At 36.9% G+C, this 20,976-nt stretch overlaps 1 protein-coding gene across 5 annotated transcripts; it reads left to right on the top strand.

Annotated features, from left to right (window-relative positions):
• The first annotated feature begins 531 nt into the window (after nt 1-531).
• Nucleotides 532-20,930, top strand: LOC100256677 (chloroplastic group IIA intron splicing facilitator CRS1, chloroplastic). Of its 5 annotated transcripts, XR_009467550.1 has the most exons (10): nt 532-1,426; nt 2,365-2,896; nt 4,306-4,436; nt 8,404-8,754; nt 8,824-8,980; nt 15,389-15,681; nt 15,809-15,868; nt 16,115-16,311; nt 19,463-19,568; nt 19,765-20,081. XR_009467550.1 is itself a non-coding variant. In XM_059742333.1 (9 exons), exons 1-8 carry the CDS (start codon nt 629-631, stop codon nt 16,277-16,279), a joined length of 2,487 nt encoding a protein of 828 aa, XP_059598316.1. In that variant the 5' UTR covers nt 532-628; the 3' UTR covers nt 16,280-16,311; nt 20,492-20,930. The 5 variants fall into 5 exon arrangements, 3 of the variants coding, with proteins under 3 accessions (XP_059598316.1, XP_059598317.1, XP_059598318.1); XM_059742333.1 differs by lacking the exons at nt 19,463-19,568; nt 19,765-20,081 and adding an exon at nt 20,492-20,930; XM_059742334.1 differs by lacking the exon at nt 19,463-19,568.
• Nucleotides 20,931-20,976: the final 46 nt, after the last annotated feature.

Below are 20,976 nucleotides of genomic sequence, written 5' to 3'. Positions count from 1 at the left end.
TGTGAAAAACATCATTTCTTGGTTATGGAATCAGCTACCATGTCTTCCTTACAACTTCTCCAACTAAAAGCCCCGTTATTTAATATGAATATAAACCTACAAATAGACTTTACATAATTTAGATTTTGAGTGGAAATCAATAAACAATAAATATGTTTGTATCAACTTGAAACCGGATTTTGAAAAAAAAAAATGCATTAATTTTAAAAATATGACAATTTTAAAAATATATTTAAATTTATAATAGTTTAGAGGAATCAACCTGAAAATTGTTTTTTGAAAATATTTTTACCCATAAGCTTTAGACCTAGAAAAGCTTCATCTTATAAATGGAAAATAAAAAATAAAAATAAAAATAAATAAGTTTTAATTAAAAAAATGATTTTCTTATAATTTATGGTAGGTTAATATTATTATTTTTTATTTATATAAAAAAATTCAATTTATTTTAGTGTAATTATAGATATCTGGCTCGATTAACAATTTAATATTATTAAAATTTTGCGTCAAAAGGAAAAAACAAAAAGGATGGGTGTGGTGTGGTGTGGCTATGCAAAAATATCAGTAGACGTTGGATGGCAAAACTCAAATTCCACCAATCTTCTCGAAGGTCTGGGACATCTCATCCATGTCTCCCGCTCTCTTTCTCTCTCTTTCCCCTATACCGAACCATTCCCAATTTCCCTCCAATTCCAACTCACTCTCAAATTCCTCCATTCGCATCTTAAACCCTCAACGGATTCATTCCTTCAAGCCTCCGCCCATTTCCGCCACCACCACCGCCACCACGAACCACCCAGATCATTCAATCTCATCACAGCCCGTTTCGGGTACCGATGCCGCCATTAAAATGCCCACAGCTCCTTGGATGAAAGGTCCTCTTCTTCTCCAGCCCAATGAAGTCCTGGACCTCTCCAAAGCAAGACCCAAGAAAGTAGCTGGCAGTGCCGGAGCTGAAAAGCCTGACCGGTCTCTGACCGAGAAAGTGAGCGGCGGAAGAGGGGCGAAGGCAATGAAAAAGATCATGCAAAGCATTGTGAAACTTCAAGAAACTCACACTTCAGACGAGACACAAGAAAATACAGAAGAATTTGAATTTGGGGTTTCACTTGAAGGGATTGGGGGAGATGAGAATTCGAGAATCGGCGGGAAAATGCCGTGGTTGAAGACGGAGAAGGTTGTGTTTCGTAGGACGAAGAAGGAGAAAGTGGTGACTGCCGCGGAATTGACTCTTGATCCAATGTTGCTGGAAAGATTGAGAGGCGAGGCTGTGAAAATGAGAAAATGGGTGAAGGTCAAGAAAGCTGGGGTGACTGAGAGTGTTGTCGATCAAATTCACATGGTTTGGAAGAGCGATGAACTTGCCATGGTCAAATTCGACATGCCTTTGTGCCGGAATATGGATAGAGCGCGGGAGATTCTTGAGGTTGAGTTTCTTTCTCTGTCTGCTTTTGATTTTTGTGATGCTAATATGTGCTTGAAAAATCAAATAGTGTGTTATATATGTATATTTTCTTTTCGATGAAATCTGTTATTGTGTACATCGTTGTTGAAGGGCACTTTTTGGGTAAGCTGAAGCAACTTTGCCTGGTACTATGAGTTCCATAATTTGAGCAACCTCTAGCTGTTCTTTTAACACCAAATTATGCTATGTCAGTATGCACGAACAATTAGGAGCCTCCGCATGATTGGTTCAGTTCCTAGATTGAATTTTCTTTTAGTGTGTATGAAATTGCTGAATGAAGGTGAGAATCAAGTAAAAGGAAGGGCAAGATGTCATTCAACAGAGTAGAAGTTGACCAAGTGTACCAAAGCTCATCTTGGTCTGGTTATTTTTTGTATATGTGGTGTGAACTTTTCATTTTTCTCCCTTTAAATGATTTAAGTAAACTGAATATGAATTTATCTTAGGCATTATTTGTTTTTTTAACTTTTTGCTGAAAGTAACTTTCAGATTTCAGTTTATTTGTGTTTTGTACTTTTTCTTAACTTATCACTTATTTCTTAAATTTTTTGACTGAATGGAAAGAGCTAAAATATTTTGCCTTTTCTAAATACAAAAAGTAATGTGTTAATTTTACTTTTCTTCTTAATAATTAATAGAAATAAAATATTTTAAAAACAAATAACTTAACACTTAATACTATTAAACACTATTTAGTTATAAGTTCTATTTAGAATTAATTAAAAAAACAAACATTACCTTAATCTGAACTCCTAAATCTTGTTTATGCTGCTATTATATTTATATTTACTAGTCTCTCTCACTCTCTCTCTCTCTCTCTCATGTTTTCCTTTTGGAAGCTTCTTATGGTTGCAATCTTAATTATTATTATTATTCTTGTTGTTGTTTTTGTTGAGCAGATCAAGACCAGAGGCTTGGTTATTTGGAGTAAGAAAGACACTCTTGTTGTTTATAGGGGATCCAATTATCAGTCAACTTCAAAACATTTTCAAAAGATGCGTCCAGGACTTGTAGCTGGTGCAGATGCTTCTAACTCAAAACTCAATCAATCAAATTTTGAAGACGACCTTACAATTTCTGAAATAAAATTTCATGAAAGTACCACTGGTGAAAAGATGGGCAGGAAGGATGGAGAAGAGGACTCTTCACCCACTGGCATATTTATGGAGGAAATGGTGGATTCTCAACCTGTAAATGGGTCATTGTATGAGAGGGAAGCGGATAGATTACTAGATGGCTTAGGACCTCGATTTATTGACTGGTGGAGGCCAAAACCTCTTCCAGTTGATGCAGACTTGCTTCCAGAAGTGCTTCCTGGATTTAGGCCTCCATTCAGGCTTTCCCCACCTCAGACTAGATCAAAGCTGACTGATGATGAATTGACATACTTGCGGAAGCTTGCTTACGCTCTACCAACTCATTTTGTCCTTGGTAACCAACCCCCCTACCTAAATTTTTATATGCTTGTTTTTCCCTGAGCATGTTTTTAGCAAAATGAATTATGCATTTTACAACACGGTTGCTACATGTGTAAATTAGTAAACTAGCTTAAACAAGAAGAGAACCAAATAAATATGTCAAGTGAGTTAATAAGATTTATCCATGGGTCATAAGCTTTTATTTTTTCCTTGATGAGGAAGACTTCAGTGAGGGAGGAAGGAATAAGTATAATTTCTTTTATAAAAAGGGAAAAGAGAGAAACCAAGTTTCTTATTAGAATGGGAAGAAAAGGAGAAATACAACCACAGAAGAGGAATACTGATCTCATTTAAACTGTGTCTGTCTCCAAGGATATAAATTCTAGGGGCATGTATAAGAAGGGAATCATTTGTATTAGAATGTGGATTGATTCAATTGAAGAGAGAAAATAATCTTTTGTGTTATGAAATTTGGATACAAGCTAATTATACCCTATTGTTCTTCTACTCAAAACATTTTCCAAGTAAAACCTTTCCTCATTGGATTTTCTTATTGTGAATTTTCACTAGTTGCAATATATCTACTCTTTCATTTCTGTTAAAAAGAAGAGAAGCAGCTCTCATAAAATAGATGAGTAAAAGAGAAGGAACGGTTATGCACCAGCCTCTGATACACAATTAAGTTACTCTGTTATACAATTTTCTTAATGATCTGTGCAAGTAGAATCTAAACCTGAGCCCTGTTCTGGCCCTGGATCTTGGAACTAAAAATTATAGGTAAAATTCAAAAAGCTTTTTGTGTGGATTGTAAGACAAACCATGCACTAATGTATCATATTTGTTGAGTTAATTTTTAAGAAACTATAGTGGTTAATGCTGTCATGTAAATGATACTGATGAACAATTTACCTCTTTTAACCTTAATATCTTTCATAAATTGGTTATGTATTATTTGTGCGTCATTCATGCAATAACATGTCTTTCATATATGCATCCATGTTTTTCATTTATTTTGTCGTGTATAAAAACTTATGATAGACAATATAATATGATATGGAATGCTGAGAAAATAGGTAAATGGTGCATGAGTACAATTCATTAGTTGAAAACTATTAGTTATACCCCTGATTTGTGCTTGTAAAATATTAATCTAGACATTACTGCACTAGAACTTGCCTTAGAAATAAATGTAAGAATTTGTGTAATAGTTTGAGAAAAAGAGGAAAAGAAAATGTTGGATATTTTGGGCACATACCTTAACATGGAAGAATAAGAACCATGAAATTTATGCATGATGGCTGGTGCACTTTGCCATGCAAAGTCGTGTTTTGTGTGTGTTTCTGCGTGTGTGCATGGGCATGTACTACTTGTGTGCATTTTCAAGTTTCTTCATTTAATTTTTTTTCCTTTTATTTTCTGAAGGGAGAAACAGAAAGCTTCAAGGATTAGCTGCTGCTATATTGAAATTGTGGGAGAAAAGTCTGATAGTAAAGATTGCAATAAAGTGGGGAATTCCAAACACTAAGAATGAGCAAATGGCTAATGAGCTCAAGGCAAGTTTAGTAACAAGGAGATTTCATGCTGTAAATGTGAGAATATGTGCTAGAAATTGATTGTTTGTTTATGTACATGGGTTAGGAGAGTCTGTACTTGTTCCAAAAGTGACCTTGCTTATGCATGTGATTGCTGAGTAACCTTAGGTGCATGTTTGTTGGCTACCTTTTCTACCAAGATAGCTTAACTCTCAAACATCCCTCACATGGAACTCATCCTGATCTTAGCATAACAGCTGCTAATTTTTGCCTTTCATGATCAAATCACTCTAGCATTACTTTACTGATGTATGGGAACCGCTAAGACATCCTGTAGTGATCCATGCGGAAGACCATCAATTTAAATTTCTGTTATGCTTGGATGAGAATTTTGTTGTGTGGGACTGTCAAGGAGTATGCTAGCACCTGAAAAGTTGGACCATATGCCTGCACAAGTTTTGCTCATCTGATACATATATGGCAAGGTTTCTCATACACAAGCATAGACCACGTTCCCTCTTCCAACACCGCCTCCCTTTCTCTTTCCATATAAATAACCCACAAGCTTAAGCTTTTGGTTTAATTGTTAGTTTATTATGATATTAGAGCTTTGTTTTAGGAGGACATGGGTTTGAACTCTTTTGTTGTTTATTTCGCCAATTTATTGAACTCACATGCAAAGTATTATTCAGTTTAATATATATTGTTGGCCCACAATCTAACAATTTAAGATTTTTGGCTAATTGTTGGTTAATTTCTCCGGGGGTGGTGGCAAGGGATTGAGGTGAGAGGAAGAGCCAGCTTCAGATTGGCCTATAAGATGAAGGTTTTGAAGCATAATATTAAAATTTGGAACAGGGAGGTGTTTGGAAGGCTGGAAGTCAACAAAAATTCTGCCCTTCAGCATTTGGAGTATTGGGATGGAGTGGAGAGTGAGAGGTAGGCGTCCATAGCTGAAACTGAGCAGAAAAAAGAAGCCAAGGATGCTTTCTATAAATGGGTGCTAATGGAAGAAGTTCATTGGAGGCAGAAGTCTTGGGAACTGTGGCTCAAGGAAGGGGATAGGAATACCGGTTATTTTCACCGTATGGCTAATGCCCACCGCAGGAATAACTCCTTGGACAGGATTATGATTAATGGGGAGCTGCTGACCGAGGATCAAGAGGTGAGGGATGGGATAGTGAACGCATTCCAGAAATTACTCTCAGAAGAGCCGGGGTGGAGAGCGGATATTGAGGGGCTGCAGCTCAATCAAATTAATTCCCGGGAAGCTGAAGACTTGGAGTTGCCTTTCTCTAAGGAGGAAATCTATTTTGCACTGATGGAGATGAGGGGTGACAAAGCTCCAGGCCCGGACGGCTTCACAATGGCCTTTTGGCAAGATTGTTGGGATTTTGTAAAGGAGGAGGTGGTGGATATGTTTAAGGATTTCTTTGAGCATGGGTCCTTTGCCAAGTCTCTAAACACTACCTTTTTGGTCCTTATTCCTAAGAAAGGAGGAGCTAAAGACTTGGGGGACTACAGGCCAATCAGCTTGCTTGGGGGTTTGTATAAACTTTTAGCCAAGGTCCTAGCAAATAGGCTAAAGAAAGTGCTGGATAGGGTGGTCTCTGTTGACCAAAATGCCTTTGTGAGAGGGAGACAGATTTTGGATGTGTCTCTAGTAGCTAATGAGGTGATTGATTATTGGTATAAAAGAAAAGAGAAAGGGTTGATATGCAAGTTGGACATCGAAAAAGCCTATGATAGCATCAACTGGAAGTTTCTTATGAAGGTTCTTCGGAAGATGGGCTTTGGTTCTCGTTGGATGGATTAGATGTGGTGGTGTATCTCTACTTCCAAATTCTCCATATTAATCAACGGGGTTCCAGCTGGTTTCTTTTCGAATTCAAAGGGGCTGCGGCAAGGAGACCCCCTCTCTCCATACCTTTTTGTCTTGGGTATGGAAGTGCTTAGCACCCTTATTAGACGGGCTGGTGAGGGGGGCTTTATTTCAGGCTGTAGGCTGCGGGGGAGAGGGGGGGAAGAGCTGACTGTTACTCACCTTCTCTTTGCTGACGACACACTCATTTTCTGCAAAGCTAGAAGAGAGCAACTCACCAATCTAAGCTGGATTTTGGCGTGGTTTGAGGCGGCCTCCGGCCTCAGAATTAATCTGGCTAAGAGTGTTCTAATTCCTGTGGGGGAAGTGGATGAGCTGGAGGAGTTGGCGGTTGAGCTAGGTTGCAGATTGGGGGCTTTACCCACTGTTTATTTGGGGCTGCCCCTTGGAGCCCATCATAAAACCTCTTATTCTTGGGATGGGGTGGAGGAGAGAATGAGAAAAAGACTAGCTCAGTGGAAAAGACAATATATTTCGAAGGGGGGAAGAATTACTCTTATTAAGAGCACTTTGGTCAGCATTCCCATCTACCTCCTTTCCCTAATTCACATTCCTAAGGCTGTGGCAAAAAGGATTGAAAAAATTCAAAGATATTTCTTGTTGGGGGGGGGGGGCGGAAGTTTGGAGGGGAAAGCTCACTTGATTAATTGGAAGGTGGTTTGCAGCCCTAAGGAGGAGGGTGGTTTAGGCATTCGAAAGATAGACTTGTTGAACAAAGCTTTGCTAGGCAAATGGGTTTGGAGATATGCCTATGAGAAGGATAATCTTTGGAAAACGGCGATAGGGGTGAAATATGGTCAAGAGGGATGTGGGTGGCGGACTAAGGAAGTGTGTGGGCCTTTTGGGGTGGGTTTGTGGAAGGAGATCATGAAGGAGGTGGATTGGTGTTGGGAGAGCATTGATTTTAAGGTTGGGAAGGGGAATAGAGTTCTGTTTTGGACGGATAAGTGGTGTGGCAATGAGGCGCTTTCTCAAACTTTTCCTCAGTTGTTTACCTTGGCGTGTCACAAGAATGCCAAAGTTTGTGAAGTGTGGGATTCTAGTCTGGGTCAAGGAGGTTGGAATCTTAGTTTGGCTAGAGATTTCAATGATTGGGAGATGGATCAGATAGGAGATATGTTGAATCTTCTGAAGGATTTCAGGATCTCTCCTGAAGAGGACTCAGTGAGATGGAAGCGGTAAGGCAACGGAGTTTTTGGGGCCAAGGGGGCCTACAAAAGTTTGAGTGGCTCCTCAGCCGGTGTTTTTCCGAATAGACACATTTGGTTGGATAAGGTTCCAACAAAAGTGTCTTTTTTTGCTTGGAAAGCCTCGTGGGGGAAGATCCTCACTTTGGATAAGCTTCAGAGAAGGGGGTGGCAGCTCCCTAATAGGTGCTATTTATGCGGCTGCGAAGAGGAAAATGCGAACCATATTCTTTTACATTGTACAGTGGTTAAAACTATTTGGGAGATTACCCTTGCCATTTTCGGTGTTCAATGGGTGTTCCCAGAGGTGTTACTTAGCTGGAGGGGTCCTTTTGTGGGGAAAAAAAGAAAAAAGATATGGAATTCCATCCCGTTGTGCATATTTTGGACGGTTTGGAAGGAGAGGAATAAGTTAGCTTTTAGGGGAGGGTCTTTAGATATTCAGAAATTCAAAATTTTTTTTGTAAGTAACTTGTGGTGTTGGGCTAGGGTGTACATTGGTGAGGAAACTTCCTCTCTGTTAGGCTTTTTGGAGTGGCTTGGGTCCACTTGAGGGTGGGTGAGGCTTCTCCCCCTTTTTTTTGTTTTTTTTCAGCCTTGTTCTGGGCTGTTTAGTATACCCCCTGTATACATGCGGCTTTTGAGCCTTTTCTAATATATTTGGTTGTTTATCTATCAAAAAAAAAATATACATGTTCTTGGAAACTTCAAAAAAAAAAAAAAAAAAAAAAAAACAGTACGTTGGCAAGATTCAAAGAAAAAGTTATTGAAACATTCACTAATTGAAGTATTGGTTTATCTTTGTATTTTGAGACTCAGTAACACTTGTTCACTCATCATCCAGTGACTTGCAAGTATACAGTATGCCTATAAAGCTATATTAGTTTATATACTTAACATCATTGTCCTATTAATGCAGTGTCTCACTGGAGGAGTTCTGTTACTGCGTAATAAGTTCTTTATCATACTTTATAGAGGCAAAGATTTTCTTCCTTGTAGAGTTGCAAATTTAATAGTTGAGAGAGAAATGGAGTTCAAAGGATGCCAGATTCGTGAAGAAGATGCCAGGCTGAAAGCAATTGAAACTTCCTTTGTGACTGATAAACCACTGGCAAACACTAGCACTACTGGAACATTATCAGAATTCCAGAATATAGAAACAGAATTCAGGGGCCTGAAAGATGGAAATACAGAGATTGAAGTTGAATTGGAAGCTGAAAAAGAAAGATTAGAGAAGGAACTGAAAAAGCAGGAGCGCAATCTTTTCATTGTAAGGTTCGAGCTATCATCTTATTTCATTATGCTCAGCTCTTGACAATCTTTATGATGGATTTTGCAGCTTAAAAGGAAGATAGAGAGGTCAGCCAAAGTGTTAGCAAAGTTGAATTCTGCTTGGAGACCTGCTGATCATGATGCAGACAAAGAAATGATAACAGAAGAGGAGAGAGAATGTTTCAGAAAGATAGGACAGAAAATGGATAGCAGTCTCCTTCTTGGTAAGGAAAAGGTTCACTTTCCAAATAGATCTGTTTCTCTACTTCAAACTTTTGTTCTAGATATTCAAACTTTTGAAGTAACAGGCTTAGCTGATTTCAAATGAGTTTTATGTATTAGAATAGGTAATTAGGGGATACTTTCTTTTCAGAATTTCTGTTTTTCTGATTTAGTTCCTTTTAGACCTCTCTTGAAAATGAGTTCATGATTTAACGGAAAAAGGTAAACAATTAAAGTCTATTTAGTTACACCAGTATTCATCCAGGATTTAGCTTTCAATTTATGATTGAGTTGCAGAAATATGTTTCTCTTCTTAGTGTATCATGTAGAATCTCCATTGTTATAAACCTGAAAGCTTTTTAGGTTATTCCCACCAATTTGATCTGCGAATCTGCATTCTGGTAAAGCCTCATCGGTAATCTGAAATCAACATTAGTAGTGCATCATTCTGTAATTTAATTAATTTGTTTACCTTTTTTTTTGTGATAAGCAAACAGTTGTTTACTTATTTTTTATTTGTGTGTATTCACTTCACTACCATTTAACTCTTACCCCTATTTGCTTGCAAAATAACTTGACCATATTAGGATTAAAACACTCTAATCCTATTTTCCAAAAGCAACAATAAACGAATATGAAAAAAATTAAAGGACAAGAATACACGAGATTTATAATAGTTTACTCTCAATGTGAGAGCTACATCTACTTGTTGTCGTTGCAGATTTTCACTATGATGAAATGAAATTACAAAAAAATCACAAATGCCTTACTCTCTAAGTTTTTCTTTCTATATTTTTCTATCTCTCTCAATTTCACCCCAATCTGTCCAATTCGGCTACCCTAAACATAAAAAAATTAGGTTAACCAAATTACGTGTGTAAAATTCCCAAAATACCCTTACAAAATTTCGTTTCATCCATGTGCTGTCTCTGCATAAGGTCAATCTGCGTTAGGGCGAATATTGTCAGAATAATAATTAGGCTCCACACGTCTTAACAAAACACAATTTAAGAGAAGAATGAAGAATTCTTATTATTTTCATTAAGAAAATAGGAAAATAGATGCCTATTTATATACAACTATGTATGCTAAATTCAAGCATAAACTAGGAACTAACAAACTATACAACTAACTTCCTACAAATTGGGAACAAACTTTTTAAAAAAAAAAATGAAACAAAATGAAACTATAGTATCCTTACAATTTATATACTAAATTAGAATAAAATTTATTCTTAAACTTCTTAAATCTTCTACACTCCCTCTCAAGTTGTTTCAAAATATCTATTGTTCCCAACTTGTTAATTAAGTATTTAAACATCTATTTATGAAGTCCCTCAGAACATCTGCCAACTGTGCTTCAGTAGGTACATAAGGCATGCAAATTGGTCCTACTTCCAGCTTCTCCTTGATGAAGTGACAGCCCATTTCAACATGCTTAGTTTATGAAGTTGAATTGGATTATGAGCAATATTAATAGTTTCCTTGTTATCATAGTAAAGCTTCATTGGATTCTAACTGGGAAGTCTTAGGTCTTCAAGCAGTTTCTTCAATCAAAGAAGTTCATAAATGCCATGAGTGACTACTTTGAATTCAACTTTAGCACTACTTCTTGCAACAACAGACTACTTCTTGTTCCTCCATGTCACTAAGTTTCCTCCTATAAAAGAACATTAACATGAAGTAGATCTCCTATCCATTATACTCTCAGCCCAATTAGCATTGGTGTAGGCTTCAATCTGAAGGTTATTGTTGCTTTTAAACATTAAGCCTTTTTATGGACTCCCTTTTAGGTACTTAAGATTCCAATAGATTGCCTTAAGATGCTCTTCATTTGGAGAGTGCATGAATTGGCTCACAATACTCACTGAAGAAGCTATATCTAGCTGAGTATGAGAGAAATATATCAATGCCACAAGCTTTTGATACTGTTCTTTGTTAACACACTCTCTTTTGGTGACCCTAATTTGCAAATAGGATCAATTGGAGTCTTGAGGGATTTATATCTTAGCAATTCAGTTTGTTTGAGCAAATCCAGTGTATGGTTCCTTTGTGACACAAAAAATACCTTCCTTTGATCTAGCAAGCTCCATTTTCAAGAAGTACCTCAAACTTTTTCGTTAGAAAATTCTTCAATCACTCCAATTCAGCTAGATATCATATCATTCATGTAGATTATTAGTATAGCAAACTTGTCATCACCCATTATGATTGTAGAAGAGAGTATGATCTGCTTGGCTTTGCGAGTATCCATGGCTTCTAATGGACTTAGCAGATTTGTTAAACCTAGGTCTTGGTGATTGTTTCAGTCCATAGAGCGGTTCTTTCAGACTACACATCTTTTCACTCCCAAATCTTCTTTCAAAATCTGGAGACAAGGCCATATAAACTTCTTCTAATTCACCATTTGGAAAAGTATTCTTGACCTCTAACTGTTGTGAAGACCAGTTCAAGTTGGCTGCAAGGGACAAGCGAACTCTTATTATATTTATATTTGCAATCGGTGCAAATGTCTCTTGGTAGTCAATCCCATAGGTCTATGTGATGCCTTTTGCAACCAGTTTTGCTTTGTAACTCTTAATAGATGTATTTGCATTGTATTTCAAAGTAAATACCCATATACAATCCATGGATTTCTTCCCTCTTAGTGCATCCACCCGGGAACAGCTAAAGCCTCCTGTATATCCTTTGGAATTTCAACACTAGACAGATTAGTAGTAAAGGCCCTCATAGTGGGAGAAAGTCTATGATATGAGACATGTTTAACAATACGGTGTTTAGTACAAACCTTAGTACCTTTCCTAACAACAATTAGAACATTTAAATCATCACTAAAGGTGTTTTCTGCACTAGAATTATCAGAGAAAAGAGATTTAGAAGTGAGAATAACAAATTGAAGAGATTTAGGGGTTGGAATAATTGTTTTTGCCATGGCATATACACTTGAATGTGATGTTTTGTGAGTTGTAGGAGGTTGATTTTCCAACCTTGATCTTTCTTCCTCCTTAAGTAGATATGAAGTTCGATGCAAGGCTGTTCGATTAGTGTTTCACCCCCCAAACTTGAATTTTGTATAGGCATGGGTTGGTCAACTAGTGTTTCTCCTCCTAAATTTGAATTTATTATAGGCATGGGTAATGAACCCAAAATTTTCAAAAAAGAATCTTCCCTAGTAATTGCTTTAATGGGAGAGAGTTAATAATTCTGGTTTGAGGGAAACATTTCAAGAAGCACTATAATGGGGTTTGAAATTTCAAAATCCTAATAGACATTTTATTTATCAAGTAAGAAGTTGCAAGTACTACCTCTCTGTAAAGGTACTTAGGAATTCTCATGGTAAACATAATAGCCCTAGCCACTTCTAATATGTGTATGTTCTTATACTCAACAATTCTTATGAGGATTGATGAGCAATGCTTTGTTCTTTCAAGGAAGGGCCAAGAATGGTATTGAAGCATTCCCTCTCATTGTGGGTTTTGAAAACCTGTATTTGGATTTAGACTTGAATTTTAACATATTATGAAATTCTTTGAAAATTCTCTTATCCTTGAATTTTTCTCTCATTAAATACACCCAACATATCCTAGTATGATTATCTATGGATGTGATAAACCATCTTGTACCTATTAAATTTGTCACCCTTGAAGGTCCCCACATATCATTATGAACAAACGCAACAGGCTTGGATTCCTTGAAAGGTTACAATGAAAAGAAACACGATGATGTTTAGATAATTGACAACTTTCCCCATTGAAAACTTGGATGGCCTAGTCTATAGTGCCATAACATTATTTGATTCTTAGCAGAAAAAGAAACTTCACTACTACTTGCAGTTTGAGCTTGTTTACTCTCAAGGGAATCCTCATCAAAATAATATGGTTCATCAACCTCTCTAGCATTGCCAATCATTATCTTGGAATGAATGTCCTGAAATTTACAGCAAGAATGTGAGAATTTTGCAATGCAAGATTCAGAACATAAAGGACTAATTTTGAGAGTAAGATTCTTAGAACAAAATATAGTACCTTTTCTTACAACCGAAGGCAAAGTACTATCTGCAATCCCAATCTTTAAATTTCTAGAACATGAAGTATGGGATGAGAAAAGTTGAAATTGATTAGTCATATGATCTAAAGCACTTGAATCAATAATCTAAGGTGTATAAAAAGAAATAGAACTTAGAGCTCTAGGAAAAATATCTTTATGGGCTAAAGTGCATGAGGGATTTTGAGAGGACTGATTCATCAACATGTACAAGTGTTCAAGTTGCTCTTTGCTCATTGGTGATGGCTCAATACTACTTTGAGTTTCTGCCAGTGCTTGCGCTCCTCAGGTTCATTATGTAGGTTTTTCCCCCTTTCCAATTTGATGGTTTTCCATGCTGCTTCTAGCAGGTTTCCCTAGTATGTCATGGCCTATTGCAGAAATCACACCTTTTATTTTCATCAAACTTCTTCTCTTGGCTAACAGCTACTGTTCCAACTTCGGTTGACAAACCTTCCATAATAGAAACACTAAGAGAAGAATTTTCAGAAACCATGGTAGGTTCAGTTGTCTTGTCCATCATCACGATTCTTCTACTTTCTTACCTTCAGACTTGTGAGAAAACTTCTTCTTCACTTACACCTGACATCTCCTTTGAACAACTAAATCATCCCAAAGGGATGAAAGAAATAGAGTAATAATCGTCCATAATCTGGTGATGAAGCCAGATTGCAAACAAGTCACTGGGCCTGGAAAAGAACCAGCTCTGATGCCATGAACGCAGTTTAAGAAAAGAATAAAGGAATCGTATTATTTTTATTAAGAAAAATAGGAATACATATGCTTATTATATACAACTATGCGTATTGAATTCTAGCTGCAAACTAGAACTAACAAACTGTACAACTAACTTCTTCTAAACTAAGAATAAACTTTTTTTAAAATACAAATATATAAAAATGAATTATCCTAACTTTTTCTGCACCAAATTAGAATAAAACTAAGTCCTAAACTTTAGAAGTTTTCAACAAACAGTTATTTTATTTATTTGTGTACTTATTTATTTTTTGATGAGCAAAGGAGTAGTTTACTTTTTTATTTATTTGTGTGTATTCACTTCATTACCATTTAAATCTTACCCCTACTTGCCTGCAAAATAACTATATGTCAGTGTATATTTTTAAAGGTATATTGTGTGTTTGTCTATTAGCATAGGCTATATAACAGTATAATATTACATATAAAATATAATCTAAAGCTATATACATTGTTCATTTATTTTGATAGTATTAGGTTACTGGATTGGATATCCAATGAGAATCATATTAAAGTTTGGACCATATTTCCAAAAATACTAAACAGATAAGATTTTGAGTTATTTTTTAACAGCTGGCACTCGGACAAACTCTGTTCTGGTCCAGATCCAATCTATCTAGAAAACAAAGACTGGAAGGTACATGCAAAAGCAAACTATTTCTGCTGTACAAACAATTTGATTCATTCTTAGAGAAGTTGCTATGTTAGGCAATCTAGAGTGTCAAAGGAACAAGAGCTCATGAGTCTGTTTTCTGATTTCTTTAATGACTAGGGCATTGCAGACCTCTCATCAACATTACTTTGACAAGGTTGAGGTTCTTAGTGAGTTTAAGTTTATCGCAATGAAAACCGTATCCTGCAAAAATAGAAACATATCACAAAAGTGGCTTTGCATTGTAAGAACTGCAAGTGATATGCATCCTCTTCCTGCTGGACAGGAGCAAGGAGATTACTTTGGTCTGATCATAATGAAAGAAAATTTCTTATGGTCATCTCTGCCTATGACATAATTTGAAAAAGATTTCCAATAAGACAAGTTTCAATTCAAGGAACTATCAATGGTAAGGCATGAGAAAGACAGACAATCGTACCTGCTACTAAATAATTTTATATTGGACCGTTATTGATTCTGTTTCAATGCCATCGAAGGCTTTCTCCCTCTTACCCTTTGCAGGGAAGCTTCTTTCAGGTTTCAGACTTGACCTGGCATTCAGAGCTCTGTGAAAATCTCATTCAAATGGACAAAAGGTGGAGTGAAATCCATTAAGAAGTCCACCTGCCTCTCTTAAACCTATCTCAGGCTCTAGATTGATGCTTGGGTACAAGACTGATCCTTACTGGGGTGCCTTTACATAGGTTAGGTTAACCAAGATTACTAGTGATAACCTGGACAGCAATGAAACATCTGGGGCATCATATAGATTTAAAAAGCTTTTTTAACAGAGGGAATCAATTGAAGTATGAATTTCCTATCTCAATGACTTCTGTTAAAATAATCAGGGCCGTAATTGCCATATTCTCTATGCTGCTGGCTGCCCAGTCTTGGAGTTTGTTTCTTAGGTCACACGCCAGATGGCATGTTCTAATTTTTTAGTTGAATATTGGCTTTAGGAAGAAGAGGGGTCTTTGATGGTGTAATTGAAGGCCTCCATCAACACTGGAAGCATAGAGAAATAGTCAAGGTGATCACAATGCAGAGATCATTTTCACAGGTCCTTTATACTGCAAAGTTGCTTGAATCAGAAAGTGGAGGAGTTCTAGTTTCAATAGACAAGCTAAAAGAAGGCCATGCTATAATCATCTATCGTGGGAAAAACTACAGACGCCCTATAAAGTTGGTGCCCAAGAATCTTCTGACTAAACGAGAAGCATTAAATAGGTCCCTTGAAATGCAGAGAATTGGAGTACGTGAAGCTCTCTGTTTCTCACTACTTCATGTTTCCCATTTTTAATAGAAAACCCTTCATAAGTTGATCAGCATTTCATCATAAGGTTGCTGGACTGAGTTGAACCTGTTTTTCTCTGTTTCAGTCACTTAAATTTTTTGCATATCAGAGACAGCAGGCAATCTCAGATTTGAAGCTTAAACTGGTATTTCTCTAAGCCTTTGTTCATTTAGAATCTTTTTAATTTTTTCTTTTTGTCTTTTTGAGCTAGTATCATATCAACTTGGGCAAAATAACCTCATGGAAGGAAATTTGTGTATTTCTGGTTGACACCTCTAGTTAATATCCCAAATATTTTTTTGTAGCATGCCAGATTTGTTCATGCATTGCATCACATTTGAAAACTTTAACCAGAATACTTGATAAATTCATTAGTTTATGAAACTTTCAGGCAGATCTACAGAAAGGAAGCAGAAGAATTGATCAAAGAGAATCTGAAAAGTTCACAAAGCATGAACCACCTGATGTGGCATATCATGAATCCTATTTTCAAGGGGTAAAAAGGTGTGGGTATGCCATCAGAGGGGAGTCCTCAGCTCACCATCCTCCAAGTTAGCAAGTGTTCTTGGAATCTTCAAAATGTCTCTGGTAAGTTTTAGTATCACACACGCACACACACACAACTTGGAAATTGTTACATGTCCTAGATGTATAAGCAAGGTTAGCCCACTTGAGATTTCTCCAGAAATGGATAGGACAATAGGGTCAATCTGGACATCACCCTATGTTCAGGCATTTTGTGGCATGGGTAGTCTACAGAAAACACGGTAGCATGTGTGGTGGAGTTACAGGGATATGGTTACAATGCCTAGATCAATAGCATACACAGTCCAGTAGATGATTCATGTGGTGCTAATAAGTTTCCCTTTGAGGAAAAACCTATGAAATAGAATGATGACAATACAAATTTAGAAATGAAGATTGATCACATTTGCTGGCAAGGAAATATGGTAGTTGTTTGTGGGTCAGATAAATGAAGGTAATGTTTTCTGACTTGAGTTCTTGAGAGAGCTCCTTTGACTCATGTCTTATGACATTTTGGGTTGTGATATGCCTAGGTTAGGCCATGACTATTTCTTTCTTCCTTCTTCTTTTTCCCCTTTTTATTAGAAATGAGAGAAATATTATTAATAGAAATATATATAGTCTTCCTAATAAATCAATGTCCTGCTGGGAGCACCAACTCCATTGTTGTGGGCCTCTGAGGAGCAGGAGAAATTATTGGAATTTTATGAAAGAACAGCCTCCTTAATGTTCTTACAATAGCTCCCTGATGCTTCCTTTACCTTCCTGTTAAATAAAGTTTGGATGTATAAGTGAAAAAAGGTATATTCCTAAGATTAGGAACCACACTTTTCAAGACAGGCTCAGCCTGCTTCTGGTGCTACAATGGCACTACCTGGTAGGTTTAGCTACAATCATGTTCAGGCAACAAAGCTTACACTCATTCACTTTCATTCATCCTGCTATGTTGTGGGCTTAGCTGTTCTGATGTAAAGATAGTTGGCTATTCATTAAGTCCTAGGATCTGATGGACATCACAACAACCAGGTCAGGTACTCACATCTCCATTTTAGTGCCTCCCTAACATAGAGGAGAGTTAGTGCTCTCTTGAGGGTTTAATAACTTTTTGAATTGAAGGATCCAATTTCCCAGCCTCTTGTTTTCTTAAGACACCAAAATCGACCACATAAAGTCATGACTTTAAGGTTCCCTATGAAATGACGCATCAAACGGAGCCACTACGAAGAAGCTCTGGGAGTTACGAAGGAAGCTTCAAGCTCATATTATCATGGGTTATGAATGGGATTGACAATGTCTCAACCAAATCTTTCTAATAAAACAAGGGCCTCTATCTCAATGGTCAAGAAGAATCAAGTTGGCTTTGCTCTGAATACTCTACCAATTCCTGCTTGCCCTGTGTTGCTCAAAGAACAACCATGAAATTTAGTCTAAACCATTCTAAAGGGTGTAAGGGCAGTGTCCTTTCATCTTTGTGATCAGTTGGCCCTTCAAGTCACTGGTACACTCCTCTCTTACCCATTCTAATCAAACTAATGGAAATTCCCCATAACTGTAACAAGATATCTAAAGTGAAGTGAGGTATGTGCAGCATCATATAGCACATCTATTTTCCTCAAATCAATTAGCAAAAATCCTGGCACTCTTCTCACTTTATGTCAGCTAAGGAATGGAATGATTACTCTCTACCCTAGGTTTTCTCTTGGAGCCCTAGAACACTATCACATAATGTATGAATATCCCATGAGAAACCTAGGAAGCACCTTCCAAACATAACAATTTCTGCCACAGACCCAGGGCAATCAGACAGCAGAGGAAGAGATGGTTGGATTCTTCACAGACTAAACCAAGTGCACATTTTTATATGGACCCCAAACAGGTGAGCTAACTTGTTAGAGAAAGGTGAGGTGCATATCATGTCCATGTGCTTTGTGACATCATGAACAGGTGAAAAGAAAGTTTCCTCTGTTTAAGGAATGGTATGATTAGTCTCTATCGCAGCACTGCCCCCCTAGTTTCTCTCTCAAAACCCTGGAATGCTATCATTATCATGTCTAGGAGAAATCCAGAACACACCGGCCAAAAGGAAGAATTTCTGTCCCCGACACTGTGCAATAAGACAATGGAGGATGAGATGGTTGGCCTCTCTCCTTAGACTAAAACAGAGTACCTATCTTGACATGAGGGATTCCTAGGGGGTGAGCTAACTTCTCAGAGAGAGATGAGGCCAAGATGAGTTCGAGGTGCCTTTATGAGATCACAACAGGTGCAAGAAATTTTACCTCTTGCAAGCATGTGTTAATTCATTGTCAGACTTGGGCTATTGAGTGATTACTGACTTAAGATATGTTAAATCACTTGTTAATTTAAAATTATTGTCTTGAATTCAATGTGCCTGGTAGTTGTGTAGGTCTTGACATTAACCTTTGATTGCTATGGAAAAGGTTTTGGAAGGTTGGAATTTGTCATTTAAAGTCTTTGTTGAGTAAGATGTTGAGAGGATCTAGAGGGACAGAGAAGATCCTTGGATAAAGATTCAGCAAGATCAGAGGATTGAAAATGCGTGAGTGCATCGCAAGCAATATAGAGAATATATGAAAGGGTTAAAGTGCTTAAATCCAGAACAGTTAGTACAACACTAGCTATTCATAACAGATTATCATCATAGTTATGCTGAAGACAGAGAATGAGATGGTGTGTATGTCTCTGTGCTACTTGCAAATACAACAGGATGTCTTATGTGGGCAGTGATTTGTACTAGGGTAGACATCTCAGCAGAGTGTGTAGTGATTAGGTGTATGAGAAATCTTCTTCAGAAGCATTGTTATGCAGTAAAGTGAATTTTTCAATGTCTTGCAAGTACTGTTGTCTCTGACATCATTTTTGTCTGGGCTTTTGCATGAAATTTTGGTTTAATATGTTGGTTGATTGGCTTACATTGCTACTTATGATTTTGATTTTGGAATTGTTACCGCTCTTTATTTTTGTTTGATTTTGGTGTCAGAAAGTAGGCTGTATTCATATCCCCTCCCATGTATTGTAATTATTTAGGTATAATAATTATAGATTCATATACCTCCTTTCCTTTTTCCAATTGATGGTAAATATATTCAGTATAGACCCAAATACAGGACCTTCCTCTTAATCACATAATGCTCAAACCAACTGAATAGCTCATTGGATGATACTAATTTCTTGATTGTGTTGAATGTGGAAGGTATAACATACCCCATGTCTTGCTTCAGCTTCTGCTGAGGCTGAAGAAGACTGCTGAATACCTATTGCCAACAGAAGAAGAAAAGAATATCCTTCCATTTGGCATGGTAAGAGAAGTAGCCTTATATCTAATAATTTTTAGTTTGCAGTTAGACCAATAATCATGGAATAAAATGCAACCACACAGGTGACTACAAGCAGTTGTTTTATTCCAATTTCTGACATATTTTTTAATCATATGCAAAGTTTTAGGGCATATGAGATTTGATCTTTGATGCATACGGCCTATATTGGTTGCAACAGGTGAATCAGTCAGGCCTGGCCCTCTGGATGAGAAAGGTAACTGGAAACTACCACCAGTCATCCTGGGGAACAAATGCTATACTCCAAGAAAGCAATAAATAAGTTCAAGAACATTAATGACTCTGACTACATAGCTCTAAGGGCATGGGATGGAATGGCTGTGCTTTTCTAGTTGTCTGATTGTACATTCTTTATTTGCACCATTGAATCTTCAGTTGCCTCAGTCTATGCACGTTTAGTGTAACCACTGGTTGAATATACTTTACAATGTTTTCTGGTCGTTTATCCAATTGCAGTTAGCCTCTGCTCTTATAATATTTTCTCACTTCTTGCTCATTATCTATCCCCATTGTGATGAGCAGCATCTCTAAGCTTTTGTATATCCCCATTGATCTGAGCATGTAATGCAGGCGCTGTTTATGGTGGAAAAGTATACAAATCATTCCACTTAACTTATGTTTTTATTAGTCCTCGTTGCTAATGAGGATATTGAGGATTTTATGCAGTAAAATAGGGATGAAATCTTGGTATTTCGATGATGAATGGAAAGCAAAAGAATGAACACATGAAAGAAAGTTGGAGAGTAGAATTATGCTATGTATCGAAGTATTGGTCCCATTTCAATAAGCAATACAATAATAGCATATCCTAAGCAATTACCAAATTTGATACAAGAAAGGTGGTAGCAAAAAATAATTACTTGATTTGAGGTATCAATTTTTGGTAGGGACTTTGGAATGCAAGCTTGTGAGAAATCAATGCTGGAATCTAAATACGATAGAGGGTGACAGTGGATCAATATTGAGTTTGATACCATAACCATGTTGAAGCTATTTCGACACTGATGCTGAAGTTGAGACTTTGAGGTTGTTATCGCTTGTTATCGACATCCATCTTTGAATTATCAAAATTTTTGATGCTAATATAAATATTTCTAATGTTTTTACCTTTAACTATAAATGTAAACTTCAGTTTCGTAATTGACTTCATTAGGGTCATTCATGGATGGTTATTAATGTTTTAGGGTGATGTGGCAATGGGATATCTTGTCCCTTTAATTTGAGGAGCTATATATAGGTTGGTTGGTTATTGTATGGAGCTTTTTAGACTCATTTTGAATGTAGGTTTGGGATTTGTGAACTTGAATTTTTACTTTCTTCTCTCTACTTTCTCTACTTTCTATCATTTTCTTGACTGTCAAATAAGATGAAA

Source organism: Vitis vinifera, chromosome 14, assembly GCF_030704535.1.
Source record: "Vitis vinifera cultivar Pinot Noir 40024 chromosome 14, ASM3070453v1".
NCBI classification, from domain to species: Eukaryota; Viridiplantae; Streptophyta; class Magnoliopsida; order Vitales; family Vitaceae; genus Vitis; species Vitis vinifera.
This window is presented reverse-complemented; position numbering and strand designations above follow the sequence as displayed.